This window comes from Lonchura striata, chromosome 8, assembly GCF_050655825.1.
Source record: "Lonchura striata isolate lonStrDom1 chromosome 8, ASM5065582v1, whole genome shotgun sequence".
In the NCBI taxonomy this organism is placed as follows: Eukaryota; Metazoa; Chordata; class Aves; order Passeriformes; family Estrildidae; genus Lonchura; species Lonchura striata.
In genome coordinates this window covers 22,845,263-22,864,946 of record NC_140710.1, presented here as the reverse complement: position 1 = coordinate 22,864,946, position 19,684 = coordinate 22,845,263, and the positions used below count along the sequence as shown (strand labels likewise).

At 37.6% G+C, this 19,684-nt stretch overlaps 1 protein-coding gene across 13 annotated transcripts in view; it reads right to left on the bottom strand.

Annotated features, from left to right (window-relative positions):
* Window positions 1–19,684, bottom strand: part of KCNT2 (potassium sodium-activated channel subfamily T member 2) — a 114,208-nt gene that overhangs the window by 6,728 nt on the left and 87,796 nt on the right. For 6 of the 13 annotated variants that reach the window (XM_021525065.4, XM_085585964.1, XM_085585963.1 and 3 more), the window contains 6 exons: window positions 17,257–17,391; window positions 12,968–13,079; window positions 9,225–9,326; window positions 6,457–6,540; window positions 5,106–5,234; window positions 2,853–2,873 (listed from right to left, as the gene is read on the bottom strand). In XM_021525065.4, the coding sequence (XP_021380740.3) occupies window positions 2,853–2,873; window positions 5,106–5,234; window positions 6,457–6,540; window positions 9,225–9,326; window positions 12,968–13,079; window positions 17,257–17,391 (583 nt within the window). The remainder of the gene's footprint in view (window positions 1–2,852; window positions 2,874–5,105; window positions 5,235–6,456; window positions 6,541–9,224; window positions 9,327–12,967; window positions 13,080–17,256; window positions 17,392–19,684) is intronic. The other 7 variants (XM_085585969.1, XM_021525066.4, XM_085585970.1 and 4 more) reach the window with 3 other exon arrangements.

Genomic DNA, 19,684 nt, shown 5'->3' with positions numbered 1-19,684 from the left:
TATGTAAATGAAAAGGCTAAGTTTTTGTGAATCCCCTCAGAATGTGCTGGTAGTGATCAGTGATCAGTGACTAAACCAAATTTAACAGAGGAACTACTGAATGTCCTTTTCCTACTTCAGGCCCTCTTTCCCATTTCATGTTGTGAAATCTGAAAGCAAGATTCTGTTGACCTCATCAGTGCTGAATACAACCTTTCTGTAAGAGGCTCACCACAATCTGTGAGGTTTCTGGGGTCTATAAAACAGTATTTTATATGAGTAAGCTGGATGCAGTGTGAAAGATACTTGTATTTTTCACTTTTATACAAACTAGTTTTTATCTGTGTAAAAGAAAAAAGCAACAATCCAACCCAATCAAACAGCAAAACAATCAAACTCCATAATTAAAATGAACACTATAGATGTTGATCTTGTAGCACTTCAAGTAAAATCACATTTTTAATATTCTAGACTAGGATCTTGCAATAAGCCTCAGGTAAAGACCAGCTAATTTATTGAGGCTCTTCAGCTTAGTCTGCAATAGAAAAGGGATTTCCCTTTTTTTTTTTTTTTTTTTTTTTTTTTAACAAGCTGATTTTTTGAAGTTTTGTTACTGACTCTGCTGATGTTAGGGAAAAAGAGAGAACCTGGATCTTTTTGAACAGGAATGCAATTTGATTTTGTTGTTTGTTAGATTGTCATTTTTGGTTTGTGAGCATTTTACAGCAAGGACTAAGGCAGGTAGAGTACATTCCATATGAAAAGGTGCTACTTATGGGTAGGAAGGCGCTATTTGGTATGAACAAATCTGATACAAACTGAGTGTAGAAGATGGTCTTGTTTTGCCTTTCTTCCTGCCTGCACTGGCAGCTTTCCTTGTCAAGCTCTTGACAAAACAAATAACCAGACTTGCTGAGAGCAGTGGTGTAAAGGAGAGACCAATCATCATCACTACAGGAGGTAAGTCACTTTTTGAGCCAGAATTAAATGGGAGATGCCAAGTGAAAGAACAAGCTTTTTGTTTCTGTGAATCTGTAAATCCTTAGCTTGAAGTTTTGAAACACTAGCATAGGTGAGAGCTGAAAGCATAAAGGAGGGTGCCAAATCTAAATATTTACTTCAGCAAAGATGAAGTTTTTATCGTGCCTGTTGAGAAAGCTGTGCAGAATGGCCCTTTGCTGTACACAACATGAAAAAATTCAACTTTAAAGACAAAGCAAAATCAAAACCCAAAGCGGCTTTCAAAAGCAGCATAGAAGTGTGCTGCCAGTGGCAGCTGTTAAACACAAAGATAAAACTACAGTGCAAAGTGTGTCCCCCTGTTTTAACCAGCCTTAAACTTCATTTAAAAGTACTTTCGTAACTCTCATTGCTTTGAGGCTTGATTGTTTTCATTGAATTTCTTTTTCTTGTTCCACGGCAGGTAAATCTGTTGCATGAGAAGCATAACTGATGACATGGTGTCACTCCTGTGCCACACAGTGAAGAAACACTTGCCTTTAAACCCTTGGTTTTGTTTGCTTTTTGTTTTTCAAAGGCAGGTCACTGTGTGCCCTGAAGGGTGTGATTGCTCACTTGTGCTGCCAGACAGCTGTGACCTACTCAGGCATGGTGTTCTAATAGAACGTTTCATGCCCTAAAATCTAAACATTAGGCTGGTCAACACATGGCAGGAATGGGAATGTAGTCACAGACACATCAGTGTACATATTTGAGATTATGGTGATTGAGATATCTGTGGTGATAACACCAAACACCAATTAACTTTAGATTTTTGCTCCCATGCCTTGCTGCTCCCTGGGAGCTGCGTGTAAAATGTGAAATAGTTTGAAGGTGTAGTTTCATCTGTTCCATTCTGAAGCAGTGCCTTATTTTTACCTTACTGCAAGTTCTATACTAACTAAATTTTACTGCTCTGCCTACCAAGAATGCTGTTGGCATCCAGGGCTCTCGAAATGCTTTTCTGCTCCAAAAGCTGTCAAAACCATTGCTAATACAGCCATATTTTTCTTTTCTGATAAATGTGGGGAGTTTGCTCCACTAGCATTTAATGTGTGTAAGCTTAAGGCTTTTACCAGATGATCTTTTCACTGTAAAGATGATTTGTTACCTTCAGAATTCAACAGGAGAAGGCCCAAAAGGAACCAGAATTCCACTGGGCTTCTTTGAAATTCCATCTGTCAGCTTTCAGATTTTAGCAAGCTGTTTGTGTCCAGAACAATGTTGCTTTAAGATCCATTTACTCAAGGATGATCCATTGCACAGTTCCATTTTCTCTGAGGATTTCACTCCCACAATTGAACCTAATGTACAGTTTCTGGCTGTAGTTCTGCTATTTCTTCATAGCAGCCTGTATGGGACTGTGTTTTGGATTTGTGATGATAATGTGTTAATTTTGGGGATGTTTTCATTACTGCTGAGCTGTGCTTACATCAAGCCAAGACATTTTCTGCCCCTCACCCACTCCAGCAGCAAGTGGGCTGGGGAGAGCAAAAGAAGTTGGGAGGGCACTCAGCCAGGACACCTGATCCCCAATGACCAAAGTGACATCCCATATCCAGGGTGCTTTGCTCTGCAGGAACAGCTGCAGGAGATGAAGGAATGAGATGCTTGATGGAGCCCTGCTTTACTGAGGATGGCCAAACACCCCCTGCCCATCAGAACTGAGCAAACTCTTGGCTTTGCTTTGCTTTCCCACACAGCTTTTACTTAAGTTTTTGAAATGCCTTTACCTGAGCCCAAGAGAGTTCTCCCTTTCAGCCTCTCAGTTTTCTCCCCATCCCACCTTGGGGGGAGCAAGCAAGCCAGCAGCTGTGTGGGGCTTGCTTCAAGCAGGACACACAGAAACAGGCAAGCAATAAGCAAATACTTACTTGTGAAGCCATTTCTCGTGACTGACAAAGGAAGAGGAAAAAGAAAACAAAAGACAATTTAAACAGAAGTGAATCTAAAGAAACAAATACGGACTATTAAACAGGAGCCACAGAAAAGCAGCCATACAGGTAATGAAAAAAGATTTTTGTATCTCTTTTTATATTTTTTGAGTGTAGTGGAAATGGTTTGGGTCATAGGTGTGATAGTCATGGAGAGGCAGGCTAGATTACTTGCTACTTACTAACTACTTTACTTACTTACAGGCTAGATTTATTTAGTTACTGGGTCACTGAAAACTTGCTTTATTTTTAAGTTACAAGTATCTGTCAGTGAAGTGAGAGCTTCTCATTTGCATAGTGAAAAAGGGAGTGCTAAAGGATAAATTGTACATATTAAATATTAATATTAGCATATTTTGTCCTCATGACTCAAGTTACCCCTGTTATTTATTACCTCACAGCATCCAGGTATGTGCAGTTCAAATTTAGCTTTTTTGTCTGTTTAAACTCAAATTGATAATCATGTTGAAGGTTCTCTGAGTTACATACCTTCAAATTCGTGGTTAGTAGTTCATAGTTCCTGCATAAAAAGAGTGAACTACTTTTCTCTTATTTCCATTTTAAAGATCTTGCCCAACAACATTCTTCTGGCTTAATGTATTGAAAAGCTAAAATGATAACCCATGCTAGTATTTCATTAGTGAAATAAGTAAAAAATTCCTTTAATTTCAAAATAAGCACTTTGCAGAAAGATTAGAACTTCAGCACCTCTCTGTTTGTAGGTCTCTATCCACAAAGATCACAGACACAGAGCAAGATGTTTTGTATTTTGGGGAAGAGGTAGGTGAGGGGAGATTTCCCAGTCCCTCTCTTGTTTAGACTCACTAAACAAGAAATTGCACAAGTATTTGTGTGGAAATACCACTGGAGGTCTGCATTCAGAATCTTCAGCTTAAAAAGACCAAAAACTGCTTTTTCTTCACTTAATAAAGGAGGAGTGCCATACTTCCACATTTGTCCAACACCTGACAATTTGAAAATTTAACTAGGAGGTTTCTCCAACCTCCCTTCCTTAAGCCTCTACCAATTTAACTCAAATTCTTTGTGAGATTACCTGTCAAAGTTGGTGGGAAGTAATAGCAGAACTCCTCATTCTGGTTTTTTTTGGACCTGAAGTTAAAGACCCAGCCCTGAATGTGAGAACAAAGCATTGCCACGAATTTTATCTTATCCTTATTTAATGAATTCTTAAAATCTGTTTTGTGGAAAGCTGTGAGAGACCTTTATTTAATATTAGCAGTGAGGCTGACTACATTCTTCTCCAGGAAATGATTTTGATGGATTATGTTAAGGCTGCTAGAGTTCAAAAGACATTATTGCAGTCACTGAGTCCACTGGCTAAGCTGTAAAAGCCACCTGCAGAAAAAGTGATGGTCCACAAAGAGATACACCCCCGAACTGGGTGGAATCTTGTGCAGCTTTTTATCACTTTTTTATAAAATTAACTTCAGCTGAATGTACTTCTTCAAGAGCAAGTCTTGCCATTAAGCATTATATGGCCGAATGTTTTCTAATATTTTTCTGAAATATAGAAAAGAAGATATAAACTACCTATCTTGGAAATTAGTTTAAACTATGTCTGAGTATTTCAGAAGAGAGCTGTTGCTCACTGTTGTATTTTAAAGCTGTGGTCTAATGAGATGGCAGTACTAATGGTCATGTAAACAAATGGATAATAGATTACATAAATCAAAGCTGCCCAAACAAAAAAAGTACATTAAATAGTCAGGAAAAAGTAATTTTGCCGTTTTTTTATAAACACAGAGATGGAGAAATGTACACATTTATGTGGCAAACATAGAAATACATATATAAAATACTGCCACTGTTTGGCAGCTAAATTTAGAGAGATCCCACAATACTTTGAATAACACTAACTAGAAATGAGCAACGAGAGAATGAATCAGGAGGTGATGTGAGCAGGGAAATGCCACCTGCTTTCAGACACAGTGCTGGCACTGTTGGCAAAGGCCAGGGGGCCTGGTTAAGGGTTTGGTACAAACAGTGCTGTTTGTACCAGGTCAGGTCAGAGCTCACTCCTGGCCGTGCCCAGCTGCCCCTTGGCTCCCATCATCGGTTCCCAGGTGTCCACTGGGCACTGCTGGAGCCTGGGCTCAGCCTGGGTTAGGGTGAGCAGCCAGCTGTCAGCAGAGCCTTCGTGCACCCTGCAGGAAAGCACAGCGACTGACCCACCTCAGATGTTGTGAGCTTCTGGGATTCTGTCCTGTAGACTCCAATTGGAATGTCTCCTGTAGAGGAACAAAGCTTCTGATACAGTCTGGCATATGTCCTAATCCACAGATCCTCTTCTGTGATTTTCATCTGAACAAATAAAATAGGACAGAGGACTTTTAATTCTTGAGGGTTTATCATTTGTTCACTATGCAACTCATGAAAAAAAAAAAACTAAACACTAGCTGGTAATTATCCCATTGTAGTGTTGAACCTTTGCCCTACAACAAATCTGCAACTTCCATTGAGTTTGTCAGGCTGTTTCTTTTGCTTTCTCCCTGTTTAGAAGATATTGTAGTGGAAGCAGTTTAGCATTATGAACTTCTACTCTTTGTTGAAAATTACTTAAAATTTACACGACAGCCTTCACCCAGTGTCTATTTTTGACTAGAATATAAATGAATAAACTAAATATTGTTCAGCAGTAAGAAACTGGTGTGGACAGACCTGAGTGCATGAGTATTTTGAATTTGAATTTTGTCCACCAGACTGCAGGCTGAATATGTGAGGAGGAAGTAATACACTAAGCATAAGTGGCATAAGAAGTCTTACATGAAGCTCACTTACTTCATTACTAGCTTTATTTCAAGATGTACAAGTTCCTTTTTAGAGATTCAATTGTACTTTCAAGTGTTCTTACATTCACTGTAATGAAGCTTAATGATTGACCAAGAAATATGTAAATTTTATTTAAATAACTTTTTTAAACCATCATTAATACCTTCCTGCCATTCTTTATAGATCCCCAAAAGCAACTTGTAAAAACTCAATTTTTAGTGATCTGTTTGCTCCCCAGAGTATAATAGGTGTGGGAGAAAACAGAAAGGGGGGGTTTATTTTAGTAAAACTTACTTCAGCTGTGTAAGTTTGTATGTGTGTACATACACAGTTAAACTGCATTGGGGAATACTGACATATATAATAACAAGATGACTTTTGAACTCCAACTCCTAGTCATTTAATACATCTGATCTTCATGTAAAAACTATTTAATTTTTAAACTGGTTGCTGAACTGCCATTACTATTTCATATAAAATGCACTATTCCTGTTTTTTCCTGACTTCCTAATGTTCTGCTGAATAGAATGCATTGTGTTTTCTTGGGGATATGTTTTTTGCTATGGAAGTAAAAATGGCTATGTTTTCTGTTTAATTTCCTCATCTTCTCCCTGATGAAAAGGGAAACAGATGGCCTTCCTTGAACTTTCACAAAAGGAAATGCCATACAAAGAAAGTTGAAGTATTTTGCAGACAGTACAGAATCTTCTCTAGTACTCTGTACTGATTTTTTTTTTTTTTTTTAATAACTTACAGAACAAAGAAACCCAGATCCTGGTGTGGTGTCAAGTCCCAGCAGAAGTCTTGTGATAGAAATCATATAATCTTTCACAAATGACTGCAAGATTTTTTAACAGGAGAGACAGAAAAGAAAGAAAAAACCTTTAATGAACAGAGCAGTAGGCAACCATTAGCACTATGTATGACTTTCAAAGGAATTATACATCTGTGTTTACAGTCCATCTCTTTAAGTATCCTAATCACTGTAGGAATACCTATCCCTTTCTTTTGGCTGAAATTACTTATATAAAGTAAATTTTCCTAAATTGGCTCTGCACGTGCATGCAATAAAAGTACAAGATTCAGCAGACTAAGGCATAACAAGGCACAGGAAACCAAAGATGGATGTGTCAGTGGAGTGAGGTGTTAGCCCTACGAGGTGTGAAATTATAATGAACTCTTCTGTGCAAAAGAAACACTGGCAGATGTTGGAAGGCTCTGCAGTCCTCACTGTGTCCCTCTGAGGTGGCACTGCTATTATTTTATTCAAATGAGTAATCTGAAGGGTTTTTAAGGGTTGATATGCATATGTTGTTCTGCTAAACAGTGTGTTGCTATTGGTTAAAAGGCAGAAATTAAGTTTAGTGTAGATGAAGGCCAGGAATAGCCATTAGATCAGCTAAAATCACAAGTATTTCTCCTCCTGGGTTGGGCTGCTGGAATGAGAAGCCCATGGGGGTGCTCTTCTAGCTGTGGCTGAGCTGTTCTTTGCCACCTGTACTCAGGTGTAGCAGGGCAGCATTGCAGTCCTTGGAACACAGCACACACCGTAGCTCTGCTGGCTTCATGCAAATGCCTGAAACCAAGAGGTTTTCACAAAGAAATAACCCACAAAGAGAAATAACCCTTTAGAGCTATAGAATCTGGATTTGTTCTAACTCAGAAGCTAGCTGGACTTCATTTGATACATAGTGATTCAACTATTTTAATTTTTGTACTGGTAGTCTCCCAGTTGTGATGGGCTAAATGCCAAGGAGCATCTCAAATAAAATTTGTTTGCAAATTAAACACATTTGTTATCTTGGTAGCATCATTTCTGCCATGAAATTTTCATTAGATTAACAAGTTTATTCACCGGGATTTGCAAAACCAAGTTTTCATTTTTCAGTTACTGTCCTAAAGATAATTCCAAGGTTTTTCTTTCAATCTATAATGGGAAGCACCAGCTGACCCCTGATGTTTCCCCATGTCATTTGCTATGTTTCTTACAGAAGAAAAGACAGAAAATGGGACCATGAAAAAGAACAAAGAGCTGCTGTTATAGAATTTCTAACTTACAGTAAGAAATGTAATTCTAGAAAAATGACAATTCACCTATGAACAGTAGCAGTTCAAAGGAAGAACAGGTGGAAATAAAGTGAGAAGGAGCCTGTGAGGCTTTTTGCTTTAAACACTTTGTGGTGAATGGTGTTACTCTGTCAAGTCATTGCATGATTATTCATGTCTAAGAGCAAATATAAAATACTGAAGTTACCTATGTGATGGCAGGAGCTGTTGATGATTGACAGATCTGTTTCTATACCTGTGTCTTTGGTATTTTTACTGCTTTTTATTTTGGTATGTGATGCTGATATTCTGGGGCATGATTAAGATGTTTTATATGCAAATACATTTCCTTCTAGAACCTTAAAATATGTATGTCATACATGACTGGTTTATATGTTAATGGCTTCTTGAGAAAAGTTTAGCTCCAGGAATTTTTCTATTTATGTTGGATTTGCCTTCAGGAAATTTATTTGAAAGTGGAATTGTGATGAAAGAACACCTTTCATGCACCAAATTACCAAGTAAATTCATTTCCCTGCAAGGATGTTTTCTACCTGAGTACTAAAGCATCCACAGGCTATCCCCAGGCAGGGACAAGGCAGGAGGCTGCTCAGGTGAGCAGGTGATGTGGGCCACGGTGCTGTTCCTGCTTATGTTGTGTGCCTAGATCCTTGTAGGGTGGTGCTGGGGGCTGCTCCTTGGGCATCCTGGTGTGTCAGAGTGTGCAAAAACGTAGCCACTGCTGAAGACTGAGCAATATTGACCTATTTTCCACCCTGAAACTAGCAACTACTGCCTCCATTTGCCCTGACTGTATTTTCTGATATTTTTTTCTTCAACTCTCTGAAGTTGTGCTCTTCCTGATTCTCACTGTCATCACTACTTCCTGGATTCTGAGCCACAAGGTTGAACTGCTGCCTGTTCTTCCCCCACTGTGTCTTTGCAATCACTGAATGCATTTCTTGCAAGGGCAAGCATGCCTTACTTTACAGTGTAATGACAGGACCTCTGCAGATCTAGTCAACGTGAGTAAGAGGAGAGGACACTATGAAGTAATTGAGGCCTTTATCAGCAAATGCAGGAGACTAATAAATTACATATTAAAGTAATTCTGTTTCTTTCTGTTAGGGACATGATGTGTGGGAATGGGCACTGCATTTTTTATTGCAGAGTACAAGCATTATTATTCTATATAATCTGTAATTTATGTAGGTCTTATAGAAGCTATTTGACTCTGGAGAGGTACATTAACAGTATCACATTATCTAACATTGGATTTTGTGCAGTCACAGGGTGATTTTGGGATTGATAACTGAATTAAGATGTCAAGCATGCTCCATTGTCTTTTGCCATTGATTGCTCCCAGTATAGACACACTTTAATGGATCCTGTGGCAGAAAATAGGGTCATCTAGCAATTAAGCACAATAAAATGGATGGCAATATTTGTGTTAAGTCACATTACTGTTCATAGTACCTGATAAAGCAGTGTGTCCAACATGCTGATGCTGAAAACCCTGCCAGCAGCAAAGGGCAGTCGAAACATAAATGCCAGATTAGATCCCTTCTCCCGCTCTTTCTGTTAAGGAATTAAAACACAGAAAACATTTTTAATGCTGGTTTTGGAAGGACTGTAACAAAAGCATGAAATAGATATTATCTTGAAAGAAGTCAGAAGTGTAAAATCTCTTTACTCTCAACATAGTTTCTTCCTACAAGTATGCAGCATCTTTGTTCCATAGGTACAGGTTTTCAGGTTGAAAGATCAATGTATATGTTATTTCAGTCATCACATCTCAAACTGCATGGGCTTATTCCATCAGATCACTTTTAAAAAGATGGAGGGATAACAACTGTGCTTAACTCCTGTTAACCTGCGCCAATTCCTTGGTGCTGACAGTGGGTTGTCATCCCAGGAACAGGAAACATGAGGAGAATCTGGTACAAAAGGGAAGAAATGGCACAGGGGTCAATCAGTGCCCTGGTGCTGTCTGCCACACTCTTTCTGGTACTGACCAGGATGGCACTTGCCTTGTGGCCACCTGGACACATGCTGGCTCAGGCTGTCACCCAGCACCCCATCCTTGAATAGCTTTCCAGCCACTCTCTCCCATCCTGCAGTGCTGCAGGAGGTGATTGTGACCCAAGGGCAGGACCCAGCCCTTGGCTTTGCTGACTCTCATATGACTGGACCAGGCTGGTTTAGTTTCCTTCCCTCTCTTCTACAGCCTTGCTTTTCCTTTATTCTTGCTTCAAAGAGATTTGTGAGAAATCTAGTCCTACCTTCTAGGAAAGAACAAATTAATTTTCTGGTGTTGATATGGAACAACTTCCTAAAAACCTGTCAGTTCAACAGTCAAATTTGTATGCTAATTGCTTGTACAGCTTTAGAATTTATGTAAATTGCTAGAGATCTAGTAAAATAAGACACCAATAATAAGAGGTACTAAGCTCTTTTTATAACTCCTATGTCATTATTGGTTTTTATTACTTAATGTTAATTCAAATCTGCTTAATACATGAATTATACTAAACAAAAAAAAATGGAGATAGGAAATAGGAGGCCCCATCCTGAAAGCTAAAAAAGCAGCCTGGCTGTGTGTAAATCACTGCAAATATACTGGATCATTCCAGATAGATTTCTGCTCACCTAACATCTGTGTGATTGTCCCTGTGGAAGATACAAAATCACAGGATTTGGTTTGATTAAAATATATAGGGATTTGTATTTATTTCAAAATTATCACTCACAGCTTTATAATTTTTATCAATAACACCTGCAATATTAAATTGGAAAAAAAATCCCATAGCAAACTGAAGTCTGAATCCTATCCAAAACACTACAAACCCTTTCTTTCAAAAAAGAGGGAGTGGTTAACTTTTTCTTATGCAAGACAAATGGAGAACACAGATGTCAAGTTTGGAGTGTGGGCATTTTTCCTTTTCTCTCTTGTATAAAGGCCACTGCTTTCTCCTATGTCAGTGCTGAGTTTACTATCAGATTTATTTATATCTAAAATGAGAAAAGTTGCAGCTGCAACAGCAGATGGACATCTGATTTGTGTATCTGTCTCCTGCAGCCCATTAGGTTGAAAAGCCAATTTTGCAAGTGTGTTTCACTGCTACCTCAAGGCAACTTGCCTGACATTCTTTCAGTCTTTCTGAAAATGAGGCACTTAATGCAGAAATAACAAGCAACTGTATGTTTGACTGCTTTAGGTAATTTTTACTGAAGTTTTTAATTGCCTTCCATTTTGCATGAGGGAGTTCTGAAACATCAAATGAACTACAACACCACCTGTGAAGTTCTCCCTGCAAATGTTAAGGTGAAGTGACTGGGAAATATTAACAGCAGGCAACTGCAAGAGCAATGAAGAAAATGTTCTTTCTTTAAGGTAATTTATTTACCTCTGTTTCAGCAGAGCATAGTGTAGATAGGAAGTTCATTAAATGCTCAGCTTCCAACCTGTCTTCAGAACTTTTGCACAATAAATTAATAAGATAGTCAATAAGTTAAAATATTTTTAAGTATTTCCAGAATATTTGCTTGAAAAATTAAGGAGCCTATGTAAAGAAAGAAAGAACGGAGATAAAAATCCCGATTTCACTGTGTTGAAGTAGAGAGCCCAGAGAGAATTCCAGAATCCAACTGGAATCAAATTAAGGGAATATGTTAACAAATCATTTCAAAACCCTGTCAGTCATAGTACACCAAGACATTAAGTTTGGTTGAAACACAGTGTTGAAGGCCCCAGCCAGCTGTTGGCCCTTGTTGCCCTGAAAGATTCCAGCCAGTTGTAGCTTATCCTTTATGGATTTACCACGGAGGGAGGAGTGGAGGAGCCACAGGTGCAAACCTTAAAGGGCAGTGAGGGTGGCATTATCCCAGCAAAGCTGAGCTCCTGCTGCAAACAGCTCCTCTAACTTTTTTCTGGTTTCCTCACAGCTCTCCAGGCTATGTCTCTGTCAGAACACCAGCTAAAAACAAGATCAAGCCTTCATGCAAAGATAACAAGTCACTAAAGGCCACCCAGATATTTACATCTTGTGGTTGATGTGTTAAGTGTGATATTCAGCTGGGTAAAATATTTACTTCTCATCCTTATCCTCTCATCCACACAGGCTGAATTTTTGCAGCATGCAATTCCTCTGTAAGAAACCAGACTGGGAAGGTAAATTTCTACAGAAAGGCTCTTTTCCATGAAATTTTATATATTAAAATTACTTATGTGAATATTGTACAGTAAATAGTGAACTCTGAAATCCCCAAAATTTAGGAAATTTACGGTACAAGTAGGAAATGGAAATGATATGTTAAATCTGTATAATGGTAATGATTTTGGCATGAATTCACATTCACCAAGGTACATAAGGTTGGGGGGTACATGAGAAAACCCAGCAATCATACTGATTGATAGACTGATGGGGAGAAAGAATGGAGTGAAGGATTTCTGTCCTTGAAGACTGTCACAATGACATTATTTGTGTCTCACAAACTCAGAATAGGTCAGATCACCAGGGAAGACTGAGAAAGAGGATTGTCCTTGAGTTTAGAGACTTAAACAAATGCACAGTATTACTTCCTATGTTCCCACTTGTTTTAAGTAACAGTATTTTGAACAAGCAGATTAATTTCATCTCCACACAGCCACAGTTCCACAATTTGAAAATGCCAAATATACATATAGTATATTAAGGTTTTAACTAACATTTAAGTAGTGTTGGTGTCCCTCTCATCATTCTGACAGAGAACAATTATTAACTGTCCCATTATCTCCCATGGATACACAGAAATGTGTACAGAAGACACAGTTATAATGCCTTTAAAATGAAGAGGAATTAAAAAATACATTATAATAAAAGCTGTATGTTTTAAGCATTTAGTCAGTTAAAAGATGTTCCATGTTAATTGCCTGTGTCAGCCTCTTGGACAAATACATTAGCTCTAAATATTTAATTATCCAAAAATATTTCATTTTCCTTGAGCAAATTCCACGAGAGAGTTGGTTGATTTATATTATATTGTAAAATGATCAAATTAAAATTAACTTTATTCTTAAATGAGGGCAGAATTTTGAGAAAAAAATTATCTTTTACAGTAACTACAACCATAAATCATTTCACTGTTTCCACTTGTTTTGAAATCTTTGTTACAAAATCAGAAAAAGTAATAAAAATATAGCATTTAAAGTGAGGGTGGGGGGAGGTAAATCTCCTTACCTTTTCCAGTTTGGACAGAGCAAGAGAATAGCAGTCTTTGGCTCTGAACTGCATGAATCTCATGTTGGCTGGGTGTGTTAGTTCTGTGATAATGCTTAGGCTGGAGAACAACCTGCATTTCAAAAGAACATCATGGTTATACATCCAGATATAACAGTTCACAAATGGAAGGCTCTGCATGAAGCTACAGCTTGTGCTTGTCTCCATGTTTTTAATGAAGTCCCTGGAACTGTGGTGGGTCTGGGCCCAGTGACATGCTGGTCCAACAGCAGAGGAAACTACAACACATTGTCTGTAAAATTCACCAAGAAGCACACATTGAACTCACAAAATACTTAAATGCTAGGAAAAAAACCAACTTAATTTAATTACCAGAGGTTTTATTTAATGATTGGTACAATATCACAAATCTGTAGGAAACAACAAAAAATGGGGAAGTTTAAAGCTTGTGCTTACTACCAGGTTGCATGTAAAGTATGACTGATTTATGTACCCTTCCAGTTGGTTTTTCTTTCTTGAGGTCTGTTTGTATGCTGTGACTACAGTCTGAGCAATATAGATGAGAAGTGACACTTGTGGGAGTTGCTGAGAAAATGTATGTTTATGTATACTTATGTTCTCACTCTGAAATATTTACATATACAAAATATTTATAGCTTAACACCAATTCAGGCTTCCAGTAACTAAAGCAGTGAAGAAAGCTCAACTGTGAACTGGCTGAATTACACAGATTTTCAAGCAGCAGATTCAAGAGCCCCTCTTCAGCACTTAGGGCTCAAAGAAACAGAAAGAAAATCATAGTTTACACTATTTAAATAATAAACAAGTTGGAATAGAACACATATTATTATTAAATCTTTCCTCTACAGATTTGTGTCAGAAAATGAGATGTACATTTGTAGCCTCTTTCGCTGATCCTGGGGCTACTTATCTACACTTAGCATTAGGTAATTGTAGTACTAATTACATCACTGATGTGGCTTCTGTCTCGCTTTTCATGGAAGCAGCATTTGGTAAGTTAGTGGATGGAAATGGAATTCAATGCACCCTTTTGCAAGTCTTGCCCTTTTCCCCTCACCTTTGCAGGGGAAAACCCCACTGAAATGGCAGTTCAAGCAGAGCCTAAATGTGGGGAGACCTTTATCCAGACTATCTGCCAATATGTGTTAATCTCACATTGTCTTTGAAAACTAACACTACAAAATTCAGAATTAGGAGTACTAGGAAATTAAAAGCTGATCTCATAATAAAATATACATAGGAGGAAAAAATGCAGGGTGCTGTGTGTCTCTTAAAGATGGTTTTGTTTATCACCAAGATATGAAAACTGATCTATATTAGGAAATCAGTTTCAAAATTGGTATTGGTAAAGTATTTTACTTACGAGTGCCTTTTAGCTGAATTAGGGGAAATTGCTCTCCAGGAAGGCAGGGACAGATTGCATCTTGCCCTGGGTGTAAGGCATTCTGCCTGCCAGCTTTTAGCACTGGAGCAGGCTCCTTCTGGGCAGAGATCCCTCTCCTAGCCCATTCTAGTAAGAAAGGACTGAATGGGGAAGAGAAAGCCCCCACCAGCCTGATGGAAGGCATAGCTTGCTGTTGAACTCGTATTAGGAAATCATACAAGCAAGAGAGATGTGTAGTTCTTTCCCAAACAACAATAATATACCCAGAAAATAATGCAATGCCATCATAGCACCTCATTTGGTTTACCTGTAAATTGGTGATGACAGCTAGATACCAGCCAAAACACTGACCTGTTACGTGTGGTGCTGGCAGTAGGCTTCCTGCAGGATTTAAAACATACTCTTTAAGAGGTTAACTAGTAAAACTTTATAGTGGGTCAGACCTACTGCCTGAGGAAATGTGCTGTTTTTCTGAGGTGGGCTCACACCTGTCTACAGGAACTCAGTGGTTGGATTCCTATTTACTTTTAAAAAGTGAAAAGCATCTTAAGGTATACTCCAAGACTATTGGTTTCTGCTTTTATTTTTAAGCTGTGATAACCTGTTCTTTCTTAGTGAGTGTGCCCACTTGAGTCACACTTCTGTATGTGTTGTCACACACTTCCTATGTCAGATAAGTCAGTGCTGTGTCACAGCTTTAATTGGGATGGCACAGCTTCTAGCCCTAAAGGTGCTAATAACCCTGCCAAACAATGCCTCTGCTTTCCAGGGTGGGGAACATACTCTCCGGGCAAAGCAGGATTGCTAATTTGTGTAAATCAGGGAATAATGACACAACTGGTGTATGAGAACTGCCAGCCTGGGCTGAAGAGCCTGGGTTACTGCAGCTCTCTCACCGGGCTTTTTCAGGCCTGAGTAATTTACATCAGGGCTGTTTAGATCAGCCTGTACCCTCTGAAGGGTTTCACCTGGTGAGACCAAAGTGGAAACCTTGTCAATGATGTAATATTACTGAAAGCAGCATATTGAATCCAGGGGTTTAAAATCCCTCTTTAACAACAGAGTTGGTGTCAAGTGCTCTTGCTCTCTACCATATCCAGCCTTTTCTTCATTACTTTCTGATATTATTAGGTGTTTGTAAGTAATGAAAAAGCTTTCAATATATTTTAAAGGTCATTTAGAAAATCATTTACTTTAGTGCAATGAATGTAGTTTATTCTGTAGAACAGGTAAATACCACTATCTTATGCCTCTTCCCAAAGCTTACTTATTTCTACAACTTTTACATAATAGAAAAATGCAGTGAAATTATTATATGTGTTCTAGGGGGGAAAAAAAAGAAAACAAATTTATACTATACGCTATTTGTAAAAGTTTACAAAGTTTTATGAAAAAGTGTTGTTAAGTCTTAAACAAAGTTATTTATTTTCATTTACTTTTATTGTAGATATGCAGTGTTAAAACAGTATTGAACCAGACACAGTTTGTACATGAGTTAAAGCTGCCATCTAGTTGCAAACAATGTGCAAGACAACTGAATGTACTGAGTGTACAGTAACATCTAGTGGCATACCTATCGTATGTAATTTCTCTTTTACAAAGTAAAACACAACAAGGGAAAAACCAACTGGTTTTACTTTTACAAGTTTTACTTTTGATACAACTCCTTTTAACATGTATTTCAGAAAAACTGATGCACTCGGTGAGTGCCCTAGCACTGTGGTTAGGAGTAGATCTGAGTGATGCACAGAAAAAATTCAGTTATAGTTTCATCCCAAATTTCATAGGTGTGAGTATGAATCACACACCTGTGCAAGTATCAGGTACCAATTCAGAAACTGAAATGTTAGAAAAAGACAGAACTAATGTTTCTTGTGCAATGCAGATTTTACTTCCTTTGAGCACATGTAGAAATGCAAAGAGCATTTCATTGCATTCTCACAGAGCTGCATTTACAAAAAACATTGTGGTTTAATGAGCTCAATTTTCTAAACCAGTGGATTCAAACCACTTTTACTGTGCATCTCTGGTCTTTTGTGGAAGGTTTGACACAGCAAACAGGTAACTGCAATTAAAGCAAAATTGAATCAACCTCAATTTCCTTCTAGGTCTTATTAGAATGAACACCAGGAAGTGCAAGGCTTAAGCCCCAAATCAGGGAGGCATTTCATAGCTGACTGTGTAGTGTGTTTTGTTTTGTGTGAGATTTTTTGGGGTTTTTTATTAAGAAAATAGTATTTTTCTCAGCTCAAAGCGACACATTTTCTTCATACTCACTGAACCAAGATATTGAACACAAAGGCTTTAATGAGGAGAGTTCTCAAAAGGAACAACAAATCTCAATGTTTTCCTTTTCATCACAGCCTCCTCAGCCTCTTTACTACACTGATCATATTATATTCTCATGACTCTTGCCATGCTGCAGCAATATGTAATGTATATATGTGCCTAAAAACTTCTGTGCAAAACTAGGTATTCAAAATGTGAACACTTACTACTAACTTCACAGTGATGCAATGCTTACCTTTCAGCATTAGAAGGATCTGCTTTTCATATGGGCTTTAGCATTACTGTGGACTTTACTGTCTCAATTATCTTTCATCCTAAGTCTTCAAGAGTAACTTTATGTTCCTACCTGACAGCTAACTTTTAAAATGGTTATCTGGTTTTAGGATGCAAAGCATTTCATCTGAGCTTTCAGGTGAATACCTCAGGATTCTGAGTGAATTGCTAAGCAGGGTGGATAAAGTTTGCCCATCTAAGACACAAATTCATGCAAGGGCAAACTTAAGTAGAATAAAAAAAGAGTAAGTTATTGGCATAAGAGGCATCAAGTATTTCACAATTAATGAGGATGTGTAAATAGTTTGCAAAAATGCTTTACCTGAAGAGGGTTTGAACATTCACAATAGTCTTGGCATCTGCCATGTAGTCTTCCTCAGCACTCATTGTGCTTTCCTTGTCCACCACCACCATATTAGCTGCAAAGGTGACCCCACATCTTAATAAGTCATCTAGGCTTTTGTGAAGAGAAAGAGAGAGAAAGAAACAAGCAACTTAAATATGGAACACCTCAAAGATTAGCCATGGGTTGACATCTGCAGATCAGCTACATAACAACTTCTAATATAATCAAGGATAACATCTCAATTAATTGGTAGAATAGAATATAGAACCTACTTCAGTAGGTTGATACAGTTCCTCTCTTTTGTTAATGATAAATTTATCTCAATTTTTTTTTAATAAGCCTTTAATAGTTACTTGGCCTTATCCACTGCAACAATCTTCTCCATTGCAGTTACTTCTGACAATAGAAAAACCCAAATAAATGCTCCAGGTTGCTCTTTCCCACAGTTTTATTTTGGTTTTAAAACGTTAATAAATTAGCTGGAGTGTTTTCAGGATGCTTTTAGGAGCAGCTGCAGAGCAGCAGAACTTTGTGCACAGCTGGGCAACATTTGTGTCAAGCCCAACCACAAAAAAATATTCACAGACAGCTGAGTTACAAGTTCTCATCATGCCTTGTAGCTTTGTCTCCAAAATGAAGCATGTTTCAGCTGTTTGAACAACATTTTCCACAGATCCTAAGCACTTTTTGACAAGTGTCATGTGTTTTTTTAACAATTTATTTTGGAAGAATATGTACCATTATTTTTGAAACTGTGCGATATCACCACTGGTTGACTACAACTAAAGAAAAATAGATATTATGTGATCTACAAATGACTGCAGTGCATAAGTAGAAGTCCAAAGTTTTTCCTGAGTAATTTGTATTGCTGCTTTTTCAGACTTTCAGCTGATCCCTGAAAATAGCAGCATATTCTGAAGTACCCAGATTTTCTGCATTTCAGTGTTTCATAAGCTTAACAGCTATTCTTATTTTAGCAGTTACATTCAGCTGGCTTGTGCAGAACTTGAAAAATGCTAATCTGGTTCTCAGGTACCTCTAGCTAAAGGTTTCTCAAGATTGACTAGATTTCTCCACAACTGTGAAATCTGTTCAGTTACAGATCTCAAATCCTACCCAAGGACTGGAGCACAGGTACCTACTACTTGACGTATTTTGATGAAGTGCATCTCTGCTATGAATTTTGGTAGAGCTGTTTTTTTGTGAGCCATCTACTTCTAACAAAAAAAGAATGGTAAATGAAAGTCATTCCTTTGGTTTTCTCTCTGAGATGATGATACTTCACTGCTGGTAAACAAATTATAAGTATTTTAGATACATAGAGATAGTAAGTGGTACTTTGGGAATGTATTTTATACCCCTTAAATAAGGAAAATTTGCACATTTTACAAAGTATTTCTTATCTACAGATGATCAGATCTATTAGTTGTACATGATTTAAAAACATGGTGAGGAAAACACAGGGAATATTTCTGAATTATATTTTTAGAAGTATTCTTATTGATGATAACAGATGTCCAAAAAACCCTCTACAAACTACAGTTGCTTATTACACCAGGAATGAAAGTGATTTTAGTGTCAGTTCATGCTGGTATTACTGTACTCTTCTGAATTTTGAATATTCACTTAATCCAAAGACTACATGCTTCATTTTTTTAAAAATGCATTTGATTCTGAAAAAACAACAAAACACCATTAGGGAGGGATTTGGCGATTTCCGTTTTGAAATAAACTCAGTAAATTTAAACAAAGTTTAATTTTCTACATTAGTCAAACAAGTTAACATCTGAGTTAACTTTGAATACTTTGGGTATTCCCTCTTGAGTATATATTTTGATGCTGTTTGGGTTTTGTCTTTTTCCTTTCCTTTCCTTTTACATTATCTCCTTACTAAAATTATCTCATTTTTCATTTCCAGGTTGGGAAAAAGGCAACAATTTAATTATTCTGACATTATGAGTTCTTTTTATAATTATTATGTAATTAAGAGTTAAGAAAGTTATAGATATTAATAACGTGTAACACTGTCTTGCTTTATAGGAAAAATGTAAACAACATTTCTGTGGGCTCTTTGTGAACCTTGCAAGGACTCAATATCACCAAGGTAAATCTGTAACTGTATCACTATTATAAGCAGGAAATAAGTTTTTTAATTTCTACAGGGGGAAATTAATATTATGGGCTTGTAGCCCCAATTCAGTATTCACTATGTGGTGAAGCAGTTTTCTTTAAATTCAACCTACACAGAGGAGTTTACTAAAATATTCATGAGTCCTTGCTCCTCTCTTGTTTCTGCCTGATTTTCACATTAAAGTTCTGTTGCCAAACCTATATTCATAAACGTATATTAGCAGAGGTGAAGACAGAAATGTAGGAGTAAGTGATAATTTAAGTATTGGAAGAT